This window comes from Macaca thibetana, chromosome 20 (genome assembly GCF_024542745.1).
Source record: "Macaca thibetana thibetana isolate TM-01 chromosome 20, ASM2454274v1, whole genome shotgun sequence".
NCBI classification, from domain to species: Eukaryota; Metazoa; Chordata; class Mammalia; order Primates; family Cercopithecidae; genus Macaca; species Macaca thibetana.
This window is the reverse complement of record NC_065597.1, coordinates 27909118-27925571: the sequence shown is the minus strand read 5'-3', so window position 1 is coordinate 27925571 and position 16454 is coordinate 27909118. Positions and strand designations below refer to the sequence as shown.

The 16454-nt window shown below is 48.9% G+C and overlaps 2 protein-coding genes across 3 annotated transcripts in view; one reads left to right on the top strand and one right to left on the bottom strand.

The window, feature by feature from the left end:
• The window catches only part of MEAK7 (MTOR associated protein, eak-7 homolog), a 672801-nt gene that overhangs the window by 223500 nt on the left and 432847 nt on the right, over positions 1-16454 (top strand). The window lies entirely within an intron of this gene.
• CRISPLD2 (cysteine rich secretory protein LCCL domain containing 2) overlaps positions 454-16454 on the bottom strand; it is a 90215-nt gene continuing 74214 nt past the window's right edge. For both annotated transcript variants that reach the window (XM_050773665.1, XM_050773666.1), the window contains exon 15: positions 454-3374. In XM_050773665.1, the coding sequence (XP_050629622.1) occupies positions 3320-3374 (55 nt within the window). In that variant the 3' untranslated portion in view covers positions 454-3319. The remainder of the gene's footprint in view (positions 3375-16454) is intronic.

Sequence of the window (16454 nt, the reverse complement as noted above, 5' to 3'; positions counted from 1 at the left end):
AGAGGAGAGGCCATGTGAGGATATGGCCAGGAGGCAGCCACCTGCAAACCAAAGAGAGGCCGCAGAGGACACCAACGCTGCTGTCACCCTGATCTTGGACTTCCAGCCTCCAGAACTGTGAGGAAGATCTCTCTGTGGGTTAAGTCACCCAGTCTATGGTATTTTGTTAGGGCAGCCAGAGCTTAGACAATGACAGAATGGCCTTGAGCCCACCACCACTCAGAATGTGATCTGGGGACTGGCAGCATTCACATCACCAGTATCTTGTGAGAAATTGACAGTCCCTGGCCCCATCCCAGCCTTGCTGAGCCTGAATGTGCATTTTGGCAAGTTCCTCCCTCCTTCCCGTGGATGGGGTGGAGGTCTCCACCAGGCCCTGGCTGTCGGCATCTCCGCGTATATGAGACATCCTAGGAGAAGCAGCCAACACAAAATAGGCCAGAGCCTGAAAGATGGTTTTAAAAGTTTTATTTCACAAATTGTTCAGATTTGTTCATAAAAGATATGTTACAGGAACATTTTAGAAATCAAACCAGTTTTACTGAAACAATTGCAACAACGTGGCCCCTGTTCATGCAAAGCACAAAAAACATTTACAATAAAACTTTGTACACAGGAAGTAGCAAAATACATCATTTTTCATAGAAAAAAGCACACACATAAACTGCGGGCCGAGTGAGCCTACAGACAATATGAGAAACCAGCACACGCTTTGGAATACGGTAGGGCAGAACTCCTAAGGAAGCCAAAAATGTTCATTCTGGGGGCAGGAGAGCCAGGAACGCCATTGGCTTGGTGCAAGATCTTTTTAAACACAGGGTAAGTGCTGATAGCATGAGGAGCTCTAGTCCACACAAAGGAGAGGTGGTGCTAGGGACAGGGCTTATAATTTATAGTCTTGTTTCCATTTTCTGAAGACAAATATTCCAGTTTCAAAATGTTTGTGGGGATGATAAAGACAGCCAGGTCCACGGCCGGGCGCAGTGGCTCATGCCTTTAATCCCAGCACTTTGGGAGGCCGAGGTGGGTGGATCACCTGAGGTAAGGAGTTCGAGACCAGCCTGGCCAACATAGTGAAAGCCCATCTTTATTAAAAATACAAAAATTAGCCGGGCATACGTTTGTAGTCCCAGCTACTTGGGAGGCTGAGGCACGAGAATCACTTGAACCCGGGAGGCGGCAGTTGCAGTGAGTGGAGATCACGCCACTGCACTCTAGCCTGGGCAACAGAGTGAAACTTGGTCTCAAAGGGGGGGAAAAAAGAAAAAAAAGGATAGCCAGGTCCTGCTCTGGGCGAGGGCTTTCTATCCTGCTAGGAAGGCCCAGTGAAGGAGGCGTTAAGGAACCTGGGGACTTTATTTTTAAATGATGGGGTCAACTCACACTGGAAGTTTCAAGTCTCCCTTGGGTGGGATGCTTTGGAAGTGAGACCACTGGGATTGTCCTGGACTCCTCACTAATTTGGCAAACCACACAAGGCGATCTAATTTATCTTGCAGACACAGCTACAGCCACAAAAGTCCAGCAGCAGAGCACCCAGCACCCAGAAGTTTCCCAGATGTTTGGTGGTAACTGGACTCACAACCTGACAGGCTGACCAAATTCTTCCTCTCCGACATTTGGGGCTGAAGAGTCAGTACCTATGAATTACGACTAGCCTACAATGCACAAAGCGCAGATAGAATCCTGCAAATTTTAGCTCAGTCAGGCTCAGAGTTGAACTGCTTTTTGCCAACTCCTTAAAAGGGGTGGGATTTTGTTTTGTTTTAAACCTATTTACCTTCAGATTCTGCATTTATTAGAAAGGCAATCAAAGAAAGAAGGCATCACCTAGGTGCCCAGGTAGAGTTTCTTGTCCAGTCTACGGTATCTTAGTTTTTTTGCTTTCTGCTAGTTCTTTCACCTAAGAAATATTTTGAATCAAATTTGACACTAGCATTCGCCAAAGTGATCTATTGGCTGGCCTGGTGGTAGAGAGTGGAATTTTTACCTTCTGCAAAAAAATGCTATTTACAAAAGGGTATTTCATTTCACTGTGGGCTTTTGGTCTGGGCTCATGAAGCACTTTTATACAGTGATGGCAGCCAGGGTGTACTACACTCCTCAGCACCTCGGGAACGTTTGGCAAGAGTCGTTTCACAAAAACAGGAAAAGAGATCCTTCTAGTGTATTCCCATCTCTCACTGTCATGAGGCCACAGGATGGTTTCATAACCACAAACTGAGCTGCTAACCTTGGGGAGGAATGTACCAAAGACTCCATTCCTCCCACGGCTGAAAAAATAGGTCATTGGGTACATGGGGAATCTGCACATTTAATTGTCATTTTTAAAAGGAGCAAAGAGCAGCCCTTCTTTGGTTGTTCCCAGACATCTCATCTCAGTGGAACCTTACGAGACCAGGAGTTAAGAAGTGGGCTTCAAACAGGATTGCTTGCAAAGAAAAGTCCTGGGTGTGAACCAGGACACGTAAACCAGTCTGAGGCAGGGTGGGAGCCACAACGGGTAGGGGGTAAAGAAAGGGTCCTAATCCTTAGTCCTCAACGGGACCAAAGGTCACGGCAGAAAACAGGTGGGCCATGAAGACGAAGGACCTGACAAAGACAAGATACATCTCTGAAGTGACTGCTGAACTCTACATAAACCAGCACTGCTGTGTATAGAGCCGGCCTGAATGCGGCCACTGAAGGGGGCCCGTGGCAGGCCGCCAGCAAGGACACGTGCCAGGGCAGAGCCGGGGTCTCTCATACCCCCAGCCCTCTTATTCTAGCCCATTTGTCTGTCTGACCAGCAAACATTAAAACTATTTTTCTCTGTTGGTAGGGACGGACTGTGCTTTTTATTTTTAAATAACTACCTTCTACTCATTCCTGAAACTCACTGGCACTTGCTCGAAAGGCCGCTTCCGACACTGTGAATGCTTCACAATTGCAAGCTCCAAATGGTTTGTTCTCTTGGCAGGGGGGTTGAAATCAACTTCCTCCACCAACAAAAGAACACATAGCAAGGAACATTTTGGGCAACTGTCCCCTTTAAGAGACAGGTCAGATCTCTAAAGGAGAGAGGGCACCCAGATGGAGACCCCGGGGCCCCAGCAGGATTGGGCACCAGGGGTCCGGCTGAGCACCCTGGGATTCTGTTGCTTCAGTGAGGGGATGAGATGTCACCTCACCCAAAGGCCACAAAGTGATGGACACTGAACATCAGTCAAAGGAAGCTTCCTGACTCTCCATATACCCCTCCCCACAATGACAAAATAAAAATTAAAGCAAAACCCCGAAGCCCTCTTGAAGACGCCCCTTCTCCCCCGGTGCTGGAAATTCACTGCCTGACAGCAAAGATCCGGAAGGCCTTTCCATCCCGAGGAGTCCCCAGGCTGAAAAAGAAGAAAGAGGGCCCGTTACTGAGAGATCCGGAGGGCCTCCTGCAGGAACTCTGGCTGGGCAGGGAGACCTGGGTGTCCCCTTCTTTATCCCCTAGTGGAAGAGCCATGGCCAAGGGACGCTTCCCCACAGCCACCAGAAACAGAGCCTGCCTTGGGTTGAGAACAGCTGGCAAGTCCCATTTTCTTTGCACATGAGCATCCGTCTGATTCTAGGTCAGGGCTGTTATTTCCTTTGAACTCAGGGATGTGCTGGCCCCAGTCTGTCTGGATCGGACTCACCCTCCGAGAATTCTGCTTGCTTTCACTACCACCTGTCAACCGGAACAGTGGTGTCTTGGGAGAGATTAACGCGCTATCTCAGCACTACTGCATATGCCGGGTGCTTCACCGCCTTTCGCCTTCCTCCGGAGGGAGCTGTTATCCCTCGTTCACAGGGGAGGAAACGGAGACACCAGGAAATGAAGTCATTTACCCAGGGTCCCACGGCTAGTAACAACCGCCCTCTCACAAGAGGAGTTAAATCCTTCAGCTAATCAAAGACGATTTTTAAAAAAGAGTCTTAGGCCAGGCGTGGTGGCTCACGCCTGGAACCCCAGCACTTTGGGAGGCCGAGGCGGGCGGATCACCTGAGGTCCGGAGTTCAAGACCAGCCTGGCCAACATGGTGAAACCCCGTCTCTATGAAAAATACAAAAATTAGCCGGATATGGTGGTGGGCGCCAGTAATCCCAGCTACTCAGGAGGCTGAGGCAGGAGAATCACTTGAACCCGCGAGGCGGAGGTTGCAGTGAGCTGAGATCACACCACTGTACTCCAGCCTGGGGGACAAGAGTGAGACTTTGTCTCAAAAAAAAAGAAGCAGCTTTATTGGTCAGACACAGTGGCTCACACCTGGAATCCCACCACTTTGGGAGGCCGAGGCAGGTGGATCACTTGAGGTCTGGAGTTCGAGACCAGTCTGGCCAACGTGGTGAAACCCTGCCTCTACAAAAAAATTAGCCAGGCATGATGGTGTGCCCCTGTAATCCTAGCTAGTTGGAGGTTGAGGCAGGAGAATCACTTGAACCTAGGAGGCAGAATTTGCAGTGAGCCAAGATTTTGCCACTGTACTCCAGCCTGGGCAAGAGTGTGACTCTGTTTCAAAAAAAAACCAAACCAGCTTTCTCAAGTGTAACATACCTTGTAAACATATCCTTTCTAAGTGTACAATTCAACGGTTTTTAGAGATTTTATACAGTTGTGCAATCATCTCCACAATCCAGTGTTAGATAATTTTAAAAAACTGTTTTAGACACAAGGTCTGGCCGGGCGCAGTGGCTCAAGCCTGTAATCCCAGCACTTTGGGAGGCCAAGACAGGCGGATCACGAGGTCAGGAGATCGAGACCATCCTAGCTAACCTGGTGAAACCCCGTCTCTACTAAAAAATACAAAAAAACAAACAAACAAACAAACAAAACTGGCCAGGCGAGGTGGCGGGCGCCTGTAGTCCCAGCTACTTGGGAGGCTGAGGCAGGAGAATGGCGTAAACCCGGGAGGCGGAGCTTGCAGTGAGCTGAGATCCGGCCACTGCACTCCAGCCTGGGCGACAGAGAGAGACTCCGTCTCAAAAAAAAAAAAAAAAAAAAAAAAAGACACAAGATCTGTCACCCAGGCCAGAGTGCAGTGGCATGATCATGGCTTACTTCGGCCTTGACCTCCTAGGCTCAAGCGATCGTCCCTCCTCAGCCTCCTGAGTAGCATGTCACCACGTCTGATTGATACATTTTATTTTTTGTGCAGATAGAGTCTCACTATTTTGCCCAGGCTTGTCTTAGACTCCTGGGCCCAAGTGATCCTCCTGTCTCAGCCTCCCAAAGTGCTGGGATTATGGGTGGGAGCCACCGTGCCAGGCCTAATGGTGTCTTTTAAGGCATAAAAGTTTTAAACTTTGATAGAATTCAACTTATCAATTTGTTTTCATTTATAGATTGTGCTTTTGGCATCATATCTAGTAAACCATTCCAGGTCATGAAGGATTTATACTTGCTTTCCTAGACTTCTGTAATTTTTAGCTCTTATATTTCAGTCTTGGATCCATTTTGAGTTAATTTTTATATATGGTGTGAGGCAAAGGTCCAACATCACAGTTTTACATGTAAATATCTAATTGCCCTTGCATCATTTGTTGAGAAACTATTCTCTGCCCACTGAATGGTCTTGGCAATCTTGTCAAAATCAATTGACTACAAGTGTGACGGTTTATTTATGGACTTCCAATCATGTTTTTTTTTTTTTTTACCTTTTTTTGAGACTGAGTCTCGCTCTGTCACCCAGGCTGGAGTACAGTGGTGTAATACTGGCTCACTGCAACCTCTGCCTCCCAGGTTCAAGTGATTCTCTGTCCTCAGTCTCCCAAGTAGCTGGGATTACAGGTGCATGCCACCATGCTGGGCTAATTTTTGTATTTTTAGCAGAGATGGGGTTTTGCCACGTTGGCCAGGCTGGTCTGGAACTCCTGACTTCATGATCCTCCCGCCTCGGCCTCCCAAAGTGCTGGGATTACAGGCGTGAGCCACCGTACCAGGCCTGATCACGTTCTCTCGATCTCTGTCTGTCCTGATGTCAGCACCACCATCTTGATTATTGTCACTGTATAGGAGGTTTCAGGATTGGGAAGCCTAAGTGCCCTTCCCACTTTGCTTTTCTTGCTGTGGGTACAGCCTTCTGGAACACCAGGGATGCCTGGGAGCTTACCAAGGGCCACCATGGCTGTCTCATTCTCTACATCCTCCCCAGTTTTCTGCCCCAGATGATAACTGCACATTTGGACTAACTGGCTTTCCTGTGTCTTGGCCTCCAGGTTTGATACCGTTTCTGACAGTGGCCAGAGGTGTGCGGTTTTCCTGGCTCTGCTTCAAATCAAGAAAACCGCTGGTTGGCACAGTCCCGCCCCCATAGAACTTCCAGCCATAGGAACTGATGGGGGTGAACAGGAGCAGTCCCAGGCTCAGACACCACAGATCCCTCTGTTCTTACCTGAGCTCCACATTTTTTTGAACAAACACCTCCCTGTTTGTTGTATGCCTCTGTGGTGTGTTTCTGGAGTCCTGAAACAGCTGTTTTTGCGCAGTGCTTTTGGGAAAAAGATTTCCCATGCATCCTGCTTTGGCATTCTGTAAATCTCACCTCTGGAGCGCATCTTCCAGACGCGAGTCTCCATCCCCACACTAACATTTAGTAACTGTGTGACGGTGGGCAAGTCGCTAGTCTCTTTGGGCTTATTTTTTATTTTATTTTTTTTTTTTTTTTTTTTTTGAGACGGAGTCTCAGGCTGTTGCCCAGGCTGGAGTGCAGTGGCGCGATCTCGGCTCACTGCAAGCTCCGCCTCCCGGGTTCCCGCCATTCTCCTGCCTCAGCCTCCTGAGTAGCTGGGACTACAGGCGCCCGCCACCGCGCCCGGCTAATTTTTTGTATTTTTAGTAGAGACGGGGTTTCACTGTGGTCTCGATCTCCTGACCTTGTGATCCGCCCGCCTCGGCCTCCCAAAGTGCTGGGATTACAGGCTTGAGCCACCGCGCCCGGCCTTATTTTTTATTTTTATCTTTATTTTGAGATGGAGTCTTGCCCTGTTGCCCAGGCTGGAGTGCAATGGTATGATCTCGGCTCACTGCAACCTCCACCTCCCGGGTTCAAGCGATTCTCCTGCCTCAGCCTCCCGAGTAGCTGGAATTACAGGCATGCGCCACCACACCCAGCTAATTCTTATATTTTTAGTAGAGACAGGGTTTCGCCATATTGGCCAGGTTGGTCTCAAACACCTGACCTCGTGATCCGCCTACCTCGGCCTCCCAAAGTGCTGGGATTACAGGTGTAAGCCACCAAGCCCAGCCCTGTCTCTTTGGATTTCTAAGGATACTTTCCGGAATGTTCTGTGACAGTGCTGATGTTCGGGGGTACCTGGGTTGTGGGGGGAGGTCCAGGAAGGGGCCAGGCTGGAGAGGAGACCCAGAAGGTGGGAGGCGGGGAGTGTTAAATTGACGGGAGGCCGTTGTTTTGAACTGGGCTAGGCCCGACAGACTAAACCAAATCAGATCAGAGTTGCCCTGCTAGGTGCCCCTCATCAAACTGAACTTAGAAATGGGCTGGTTTTAGGCCAGCCACGGTGGATCATTCCTGTAATCCCAGCACTTTGGGAGGCTGAGGTGGGCAGATCACTTGAAGTCAGGAGTTCGAGACCAGCCTGCTCAACACAGTCAAACCCCTACTAAAAATACAAAAATTAGCCGGGCATGGTGGCAGGTGCCAGTAATCCCAGCTACTTGGGAGGCTGAGGCAGGAGAATCGCTTGAACCCAGGAGGTGGAGGTTGCAGTGAGTGAGATCACACCACTGCACTCTGGCCTGGGCAATAGAGTGAGACTGTTTCAAAAAAAAAAAAAAAAAAAAAAAAGCAATGGGCCGATTTTCCAAAAGTAGAAAGATACACAGTAGCAACCAATCCAAAGGGCTCCAATCCATCTGAGCAAGCAGGATAGTGTGGCCTCCCTGCTTTAATCCTACAAGGAAAGAAACTGGGACGACCCATCTGAATTTTGTTGTTTCTTTTTTTTTTGAGACGGAGTCTCGCTCTGTCACCCAGGCTGGAGTGCAGTGGCACGATCTCTGCTCACTGCAACCTCTGCCTCCTGGGTTCACACCATTCTCCTGCCTCAGCCTCCCGAGTAGCTGGGACTACAGGCGTCCACCACCACGCCTGGCTAATTTTTTTTGTATTTTCACCTTGTTAGCCAGGATGGTCTCAATCTCCTGACCTCGTGATTCACCCTCCTCAGCCTCCCAAAGTGCTGGGATTACAGGTGTGAGCCACCACGTCTGGCCTGTTCATTGTTTGTACTCTCTGCATGCAGCCTTTTGCTGACTCTAAAACCTCCCCTCGCTGCTCAGTTCATGGGAACACCTTCTCTTCTGTACATGGGATATTGCCTGATATACAAATCGCTAATAAAAGCCGATTCAATCTTGCAAACTCGCATTTGTTGGAATTGTGCTCTAGAAGGCAGCATGATGCCTTGTAGACCTCAAAGCGTTGTTCACAAAGTGCAACCAGGGCTGGGCGCAGTGGCTCACGCCTGTAATCCCAACACTTTGAGATCGAGGTGGGCGGATCACTTGAGGTCAGGAGTTCAAGACCAGCCTGGCCAACACGGTGAAACCCTATGTCCACCAAAAATACAAAAACAAAAATTAGCCGGGTGTGGTGGCAGGTGCCTGTAATCCCAGCAACTCAGGAGGCTGAGGCAGGAGAATCATTTGAACCCAGGAGGTGGATGCTGCAACGAGCCGAGATCACACCACCACACTCCAGCCTGGGCAACACAGTAAGACTCTCTGTCAAAAAAAAAAAGAAAAAAAAAAAAGTGCAACCAGGAGTGTTCTCTCCACACCGAAATTAAAATGGAAAAGACTAATCATAGCCGCACATTTTAGTTTTTGAATACACAATCCTCGCACATTATTCTAGATTTTAAAGGAAAAAACATGCTCCCTCTCAACTCTGTCTTTTTGCACCAAATTCTCCCCAGAGGAGAGATGCTTACATCTTATGCAGATGTAAACAATTACTATATTTTTTCCCTCACCCAGTTTTTCACACAAATATTATATACATACTACCATAGACATACCACTCTGCACTTTGCGTTTTTAGCTTAATAATATATCTTGGGATTTGTTGCTTTACTATACAGAAAGAACTCATTCCTTTTATCAGCTGCATAGTATTCCATTGTACTGAAGTGTTATATTTAACTGGGTCCCTACTGGTGGACATTTAGTTCTTTCTAATCTTGTGTGTGTTTGTGTGTGTGTGTGTGTGTGTGTGTGTCTGTGTGAGTGCAGTGGCACCATCATGATTCACTGCAGCCTCAACCTCCTGGGCTCAAGTGATATTCCCACTTCAGCCTCCCCAGAAGCTTGGACCACAGGTACACACCACCATGCTTGGTTAATTTTTGTATTTTTTAGAGATGGGATTTCACCATGTTGCCCAGGCAGATCTCAAACTCCTGGGCTCAAGCAATCCTTCTGTCTCAGCCTCCCAAAGTGCCTGGATTATACGGGGAGCCACTGAGCCCCTGTTTTCTAATTTTCTACATTTGCAAACAATGTTATTGTTGCCCATGGGACTTTTTGCCTCTGTGTGAGGGTGCCTGAGAGTGAGTTCCTAAGAGTGGAATTGCTGGACCAAAGGACATGCATTTGCATCCTGACAGCTGCCAACCTGCCCTGCATAAAGATAACACCTGCAGACTGCCCAGACAATGACAGCAGGGCTGTGCGACGCCCCCCGGTGCCATGTGATGTCTTGCTTTTGGTTCTTGACCAATAGAATGTAGGTAGTGGCATCCAGATATCATTTTCGTTTGCATCTTGCTCATGATGAAGGAGTTTGAGCATAAGATTAATAGCCTAGTCATGATTTATGGGCAAGGTTTCCTTTAGGATCCCCGCTCTAAACAACGAGAGCCCCCATATTGGAAACTGCCAGACTAGCCAGGAGACCCCGGCCCCTCAGACTGCCCGGTAAGATCTGCAGTCCTCTGACAGCAGGCTGCTTGCAATTCCTGGTTGTTTTTCAGCCTTTCTCCATGGCAGCTTCATGCTTTTGGCTACCCTGGAATTGAACTTTTGAAATGTGTATCAGATGGGAGCATGCGGAGAGATGGAGCTGCGAAGAAACGCCAAGGGCCAAGACCCAGGCAGAACGCTCGGCCGCAGGTGGCTCTGGACCAAGAGGAGGAGACAGAGTGGCCAGGGGCTGGGGTGACCCTGGAGGCCCTGCTGGTTTCTGGAAAGCTCAGATTCCAGGGCCCTCCTCAGGCCTTGGGGGACGTAAGAGTTCCCTGAATTCTCTGTTCAAATGAATGTCCTGGGAGAATCAACCAGGGCCACAAGTTATTGTGGTTATTCTGCATGGGGGGCAAGCCACGTTGGGGAAAATTACCAGGGGTCTGTGTCCCTCCTGACTTACTATGGGTCTGCAGATTCTATGGATGGCGCAGGGACAAGGGAGTCATTCAGGCTGCTGTCCAGATGTGTACACTGCCAGCCCAAGGGCCCTGGGTGTCCTTCCTGGACAACCACGCACCGCATTATACAACCTGCCCACCTTGGAGGTAAGAGCAGCCCCGACAAGCTGGGCAAGTATTTCCTAACCCATCAAAGAATGTGCTGACACCACCCAGGATGTCACCGTGCAACTGGCAGCATCAAATGTTGGTGCCATCCACTGCCACAGGTAAAAATTCCCGCAGGTTTGGGTTGCCAAGAAAAATTCCCCACCTTCAGGCGGGTTGTTCATGCCTCAAGCAGTTATTAAGCTCCAGGTACACTGGGGAAGTTGGTAGTTGTACGTGTCTGATGAATAATGAATGTGGCTTGATAATTATCAAATTATCACCCTTCCCACCCTTCTTTCCCAGATCTTGCCTTCTGGTTATCTTTTTGGATTAGCTTGTCACTCCCATACATGCCTGAAGGAGTATAAATTGCTGTAGTATTTCTGGGTAATTTTCATAAAAATTAATGGACTTTTTATCAAGTGTGTCAAGCAACTTTCATAAACAGCACTAAACAACTTTGATAAAGGGTATTAAAAATCCCTCAGGCAGGGCACAGTAGCTCACGCCTGTAGCTCAGCACTTTGGGAGGCTAAGGTAGGCAACTGCTTGAGCCCAGGAGTTTGAGACCAGCCTGGGCAACATAGTGAGACCCTATCTCTACAAAAGTAAAAACATTAGCCAGATGTGGTGTACACCTGTGGTCCCAGCAACTCGGGAGGCTGAGGTGGGAGGATTGCTTGAACCCAGGAGTGCAGCGGTGCAATCACAAGCCATTGCAGGTGAGGCTGCAGGGTCTCACCTATGATGCCCAGGCTGGAGTGCAGTGATGCAACTGGGTAACATAAGTGAGACCCTGTCTCAATTAAAATAAAAGCCCTCGACCAGCTCTGAACCAATTGCTGAACTCAGCAAAGTCTGTCATTCAACCAGTGTTTACTGGGCACCTGCTATGTGCCAGGAGCTGGGCAGCGTCAGGGAGGCGGGGTTAGACCAGTGAGGCTGTTGCCTTCAGGAAGTTTACAGTCTGGGGTGGGAAGAGAAGTAGCAAAACATGAGCAAGAAACAGTTGCAGAAGGTGATGAGTCAGGGCAAATAGCACAGATCCATCAGGGAGCAAGAGGACAAGCGCAGGCTGGATGGTGGAGAACGCTTCCTAGGGAGGGGCCATTTCAGTCTAAACACAGCCCGGGAACGCACGAGAGCCCAGAGGGTAGCAGACGGTAGGTACAGAAGCGCTGAGGTGTGCACAATCTTGGTGCAGTCAAGGACCAGAGGGGCCAGGGAGGTGGAAATATAGGAGGAAGATGCACAGACAGGGTGGGGAAGCGGGCAGGGGCCGAGGCAGCTGTGGCCTTGAATGGGAGTGGGGCAGATTTGATTCTTAGTGCAGTGGAAAGCCACTGGCGGGGGAGCCTTACACAGGAGAGGATTTGCTGACTTTTTTACTTAGCGCAACACTGTGCATTGCCTTAGGACAGCACTTTGGTGGCTGTGGCTGTTCTACTAAGAGGAAGTTACCTAAATAAATCGTCAAGAAAGTGCACAGGCTTGCGTAAAAATGTTCTTTCAAGTGTTGTTTATTACAGTGAAAGAAAAATGGAAACAATCTGAGTGTCCATCAGTGATGATAAATGGATGATGGTCTATCCATGCCTCGGAATCTGTGCATGCAGCCATTGCAACCACGGTGTGGCTAGACAGGCTAGGGCTTGAAGAGCTGGTCACAGTCCGATTAGCTAGACAATACTAATAGCAGAATCCCTTTTTAAAAAGCGTGTTTAAGCTGGGTGTGGTGGCTCACGCCTGTAATCCCAGCACTTTGGGAGGCCAAGGCAGGCGAATCACCTGAGATCAGGAGTCCGAGACCAGCCTGGCCAACATGGCGAAACCCCATCTCTATTAAAAATACAAAAGTTGGCTGGGCGCGGTGGCTCACACCTGTAATTCCAGCACTTTGGGAGGCCGAGATGGGCGGATCACGAGGTCAGGAGATCGAGACCATCCTGACTAATACAGTGAAACCCCGCCTCTACTAAAAATACAAAAAATTAGCCAGGTGTGGTGGCGGGTGCCTGTAGTCCCAGTTACTGGGGAGGCTGAGGCAGGAGTATGGCATGAACCCAGGAGGCGGAGCTTGCAGTGAGCCCAGATCGCATGACTGCACTCCAGCCTGGGCGACAGGGCGCGACTCCGTCTCAAAAAACAAAAATAGGCCGGGCGCGGTGGCTCAAGCCTGTAATCCCAGCACTTTGGGAGGCCGAGACGGGCGGATCACGAGGTCAGGAGATCGAGACCATCCTGGCTAACACAGTGAAACCCCGTCTCTACTAAAAATACAAAAACTTAGCCGGGTGAGGTGGCAGGCGCCTGTAGTCCCAGCTACTCGGGAGGCTGAGGCAGGAGAATGGCGTGAACCCGGGAGGCGGAGCTTGCAGTGAGCTGAGATCTGGCCACTGCACTCCAGCCTGGGTGACAGAGCGAGACTCCGTCTCAAAAAACAAAACAAAACAAAACAAAAACAAAAACAAAAAACAAAAAACAAACAAAAAATTAGCCCAGCCTGGTGGTGGGCGCCTGTAATCCTAGCTACAAGGGAGGCTGAGGCGCAAGAATCACTTGAACCTGGGGGGCAGAGGTTGCAATGAGCCGAGATCACGCCACTGCACTCCAGCCCGGGTGAAAGAGTGAGACTCTGTCTCAAACAAACAAACAACAAAAAAGCATGTTTGTATGTAAACATAGAAGAAACCTGAAAGAAAATACTCTGGAATGTTTACAGAGGTTGTTTCTCGGTGTCGGCTATTAAGGTCTTAAAATTATTTTCACTATATTGTTGAGGTTTCTCTAGTCTTCTTTTTGAGACACGGTCTTGCTCTGTCGCCCAGGCTGGAGTGCAGTGGTGTAATCTCCACTCACTGTAGCCTCCTCCACCTCCCAGGTTCAAGCAGTTCTCCTGCCTCAGCCTCCCAAGTAGCTGGGACTACAGGTATGTGCCACCATGCCTGGCTAACTTTTTTTTTTTTGTATTTTTAGTAGAGACGGGGTTTTGCCCTGTTGGCCAAGCTGGTCTTGAACTCCTGGCCTCATGTGATCCTCCCACCTCAGCCTCCCGATGTGCTTGGATTACAGGCATGAGCCACTGCACGAGGCCTAGAGATGCCCTTTAAAGGCCAGAGTAAAGGGGCAGGAACAATCCAGGGATTCTCTAAAGAGCTCCCCAGAAGCCCAGGGCTCCCTCCTGGAGGCCAGCCAGGGACAGGCACGCAGTGCTGCATCCTCTTTAGTTGCCTTGAAAGTGACCCAGGGAGGAAGAGCTTGCCTTTTGGCATCATCCGACACACAGACGGGATTAAGGAGGGTGGACGGCCGCTTCTGGTCCCATGGGCAGACAGGGAAGCTGCCCGTGGAGTCCCGAACCCAGCATTAACAGGACGGCAGAAGAGGAACCCCCTGAGTGCTTGGTCTTCTGGCTTTTAAAAAGTGTAATTTCTTTTTAATTATTAAGAAATATCATTTATATGTACATAACTGTCTCTATATGTACGTACATGACTGTCGACACCGATGCTCCCTGACTTACAGTGCGTAGCGTCCTGATAAACCCATCGGAAGTCAGAAGCCCACATCAGAAATGCACTGAATACACCTCGCCTCCGTCACTGAATACACCTCGCCTCCGTCACTGAATACACCTCGCCTCCGTCACTGAATACACCTCGCCTCCGTCACTGAATACACCTCGCCTCCGTCACTGAATACACCTCGCCTCCGTCACTGAATACACCTCGCCTCCGTCACTGAATACACCTCGCCTCCGTCGCAGCTCAGCCTCGCCTACCTTCCGTGTGCTCAGGACACTGACCTTAGCCCACAGCTGGGCAAAATCACCTAACACAGGCCTATTTGACAAGGAAGTTAGTATGAAGAATTTTCAATCAAAATGCAAAATTCGAAGTATGGTTTTTGCTGAATACACATGGCTCTCACACCATTATAAAGTTGAAAAGTCGTAAGTTGAACGATCTTAAGTGTCTAGGACTGTCTGTATATGTGTACGTGTCTGTGAGTGTGTATGTGTCTGTGTCTGTGTATGTTATCTGTGTGTGTGTTTCTCTCTATATATAATTTTTTTTTAAAGGATTCCAATCCTGGATGAGCACGGTGGCTCACACCTGTAATCCCAGCACTTTGGGGGGCTGAGGTGGGCGGATCACTTGAGGTAGGAATTCGAGACCAGCCTGGCCAACATGGTGAAACCCCATCTCTACTAAACGTATATATATAAAAAAAATTAGCCAGGTGTGGTAGCAGGTGCCTGTAATTCCAGCTACTCAGGAGGCTGAGGCAGAAGAATCACTTGAACCCAGGAGGCAGAGGTTGCAGTGAGCTGAGATCGCGCCACTGCACCCCAGCCTCAGCGACAGAGGGAGACTCCATCAAAAAAAAAAAAAAAAGGATTCCAATCCTGTTCTCCCTGTTCTCCCAGAGTCTCACCCCTCTATTGATCCCTCAGAAATATTTAAAAGTTAGACAGATACAGGTTTGGTGCTTATCTTTAGGACCTTGGGCTGGTTAACCCTTTTCTCTGACCCTCAGTTTCCACATCTGTAAACTGGGTTCATCGAAGTGCCCACTCCTTAGGGACACTGTAAAAAGTCCATGAGCCTCTCCAGGAAGGTACCTGGGCCAGAGGCAAGCATCCAGCAGGTGCTCAGTAGCTGGGAGCTACAAATGCCATTGCCCCTGCTAGGCTTAAACCTCACCCTCCCTTCAAAGTGGGAATGTGGGGAGCGCAGGCCGGGTATGCACATGTGGTGAGGGAATTGTCCTCACAAAGCCCACACCCTAGGGAACTGTCAAACTTCTTCATCTTATTTGATGAAATATATCATTATTCTTCGGGGGGAAAAGTTTCAGACTAGCACGTACAACACAATCTCTATTTTGATTTCTATGTGTGTTTTATGTGCACAGAGGGAAAACAGGTCAAGAAAAGGTATAAATCAGCAGTTAACTGTGGTTAGCAGGGCACCTGTTGGGACTCTCACTTTTTGCTCTCTGGATGTAGTATTTAAATAAGTATATATTTCTTCTATTGTAAAGATAGGAACAAGTTTATCTTGGCATTTAAGGTTCTCCCTGGCCCCTTCTTGGGAAGGGTCTGTGCCCCAAGTTCAGTGGTCTGTCCAGGCTGAGGAAGTCAAGAGTGCTGCTTAAAAGCATGGATTCTGCTACAGGTGGCCTAGGTTTGGGTCCCAGCTCTGCCCCTGGTAGGCTGGGTGACCTCGGGCAAGTTGCTTAACCTCTCTGTGCTTCCCTTTCTTTAATGATAAAATAGGGATAATGACATTTCCTACCTTGCAGGGCTGTTGGGGAATTAGATGTGCTAATGTGTGCAGAGCCAGTGGAAGTTCGGGATATGGGTGGAGGGAATGGGAACCCGCCTGTCTGCTATTAGCAGCTCCTCTGCAGAGCAGAGAGAACCTCATGTCCCAGGCTTGGTACAGCCTGGCTTGGGGGAGAGGGCGGTGCTCCTTAGATCTGGAAATGATAGCTCAGTAGTTTCTGTTTCTCAGGATTTCTGGACATATAGTGAGATCTTCAGTCACCCGACCCTTGAGATTCTCGGTGCTGAGTTGTCTAACACAGTAGCCACCAGTCGTGGGTGCTCACTGACACCCAAAACAGGCTTGTCCAAATGGAGATGTGCATAAGTGTGAAACACACACCAGATCTCCAAGATCTTGTATCCAAAACAGAATGTACATTTCTTATTTCTAATAATAATTTTCTGTTGATTACATATTGAAATAATATGGATACATTGGTATAAGTAAAATGCATCCTAAAATTTCCCTTCCATTACTTCTTCCTTTGGCTTCTAGAAACTTTAGAATTCCATGCATGCTCACATCATATCTCTACTGCACTTGCTATAGCAGACCACATCCCTCTGAGGAGAGGGATTTTTT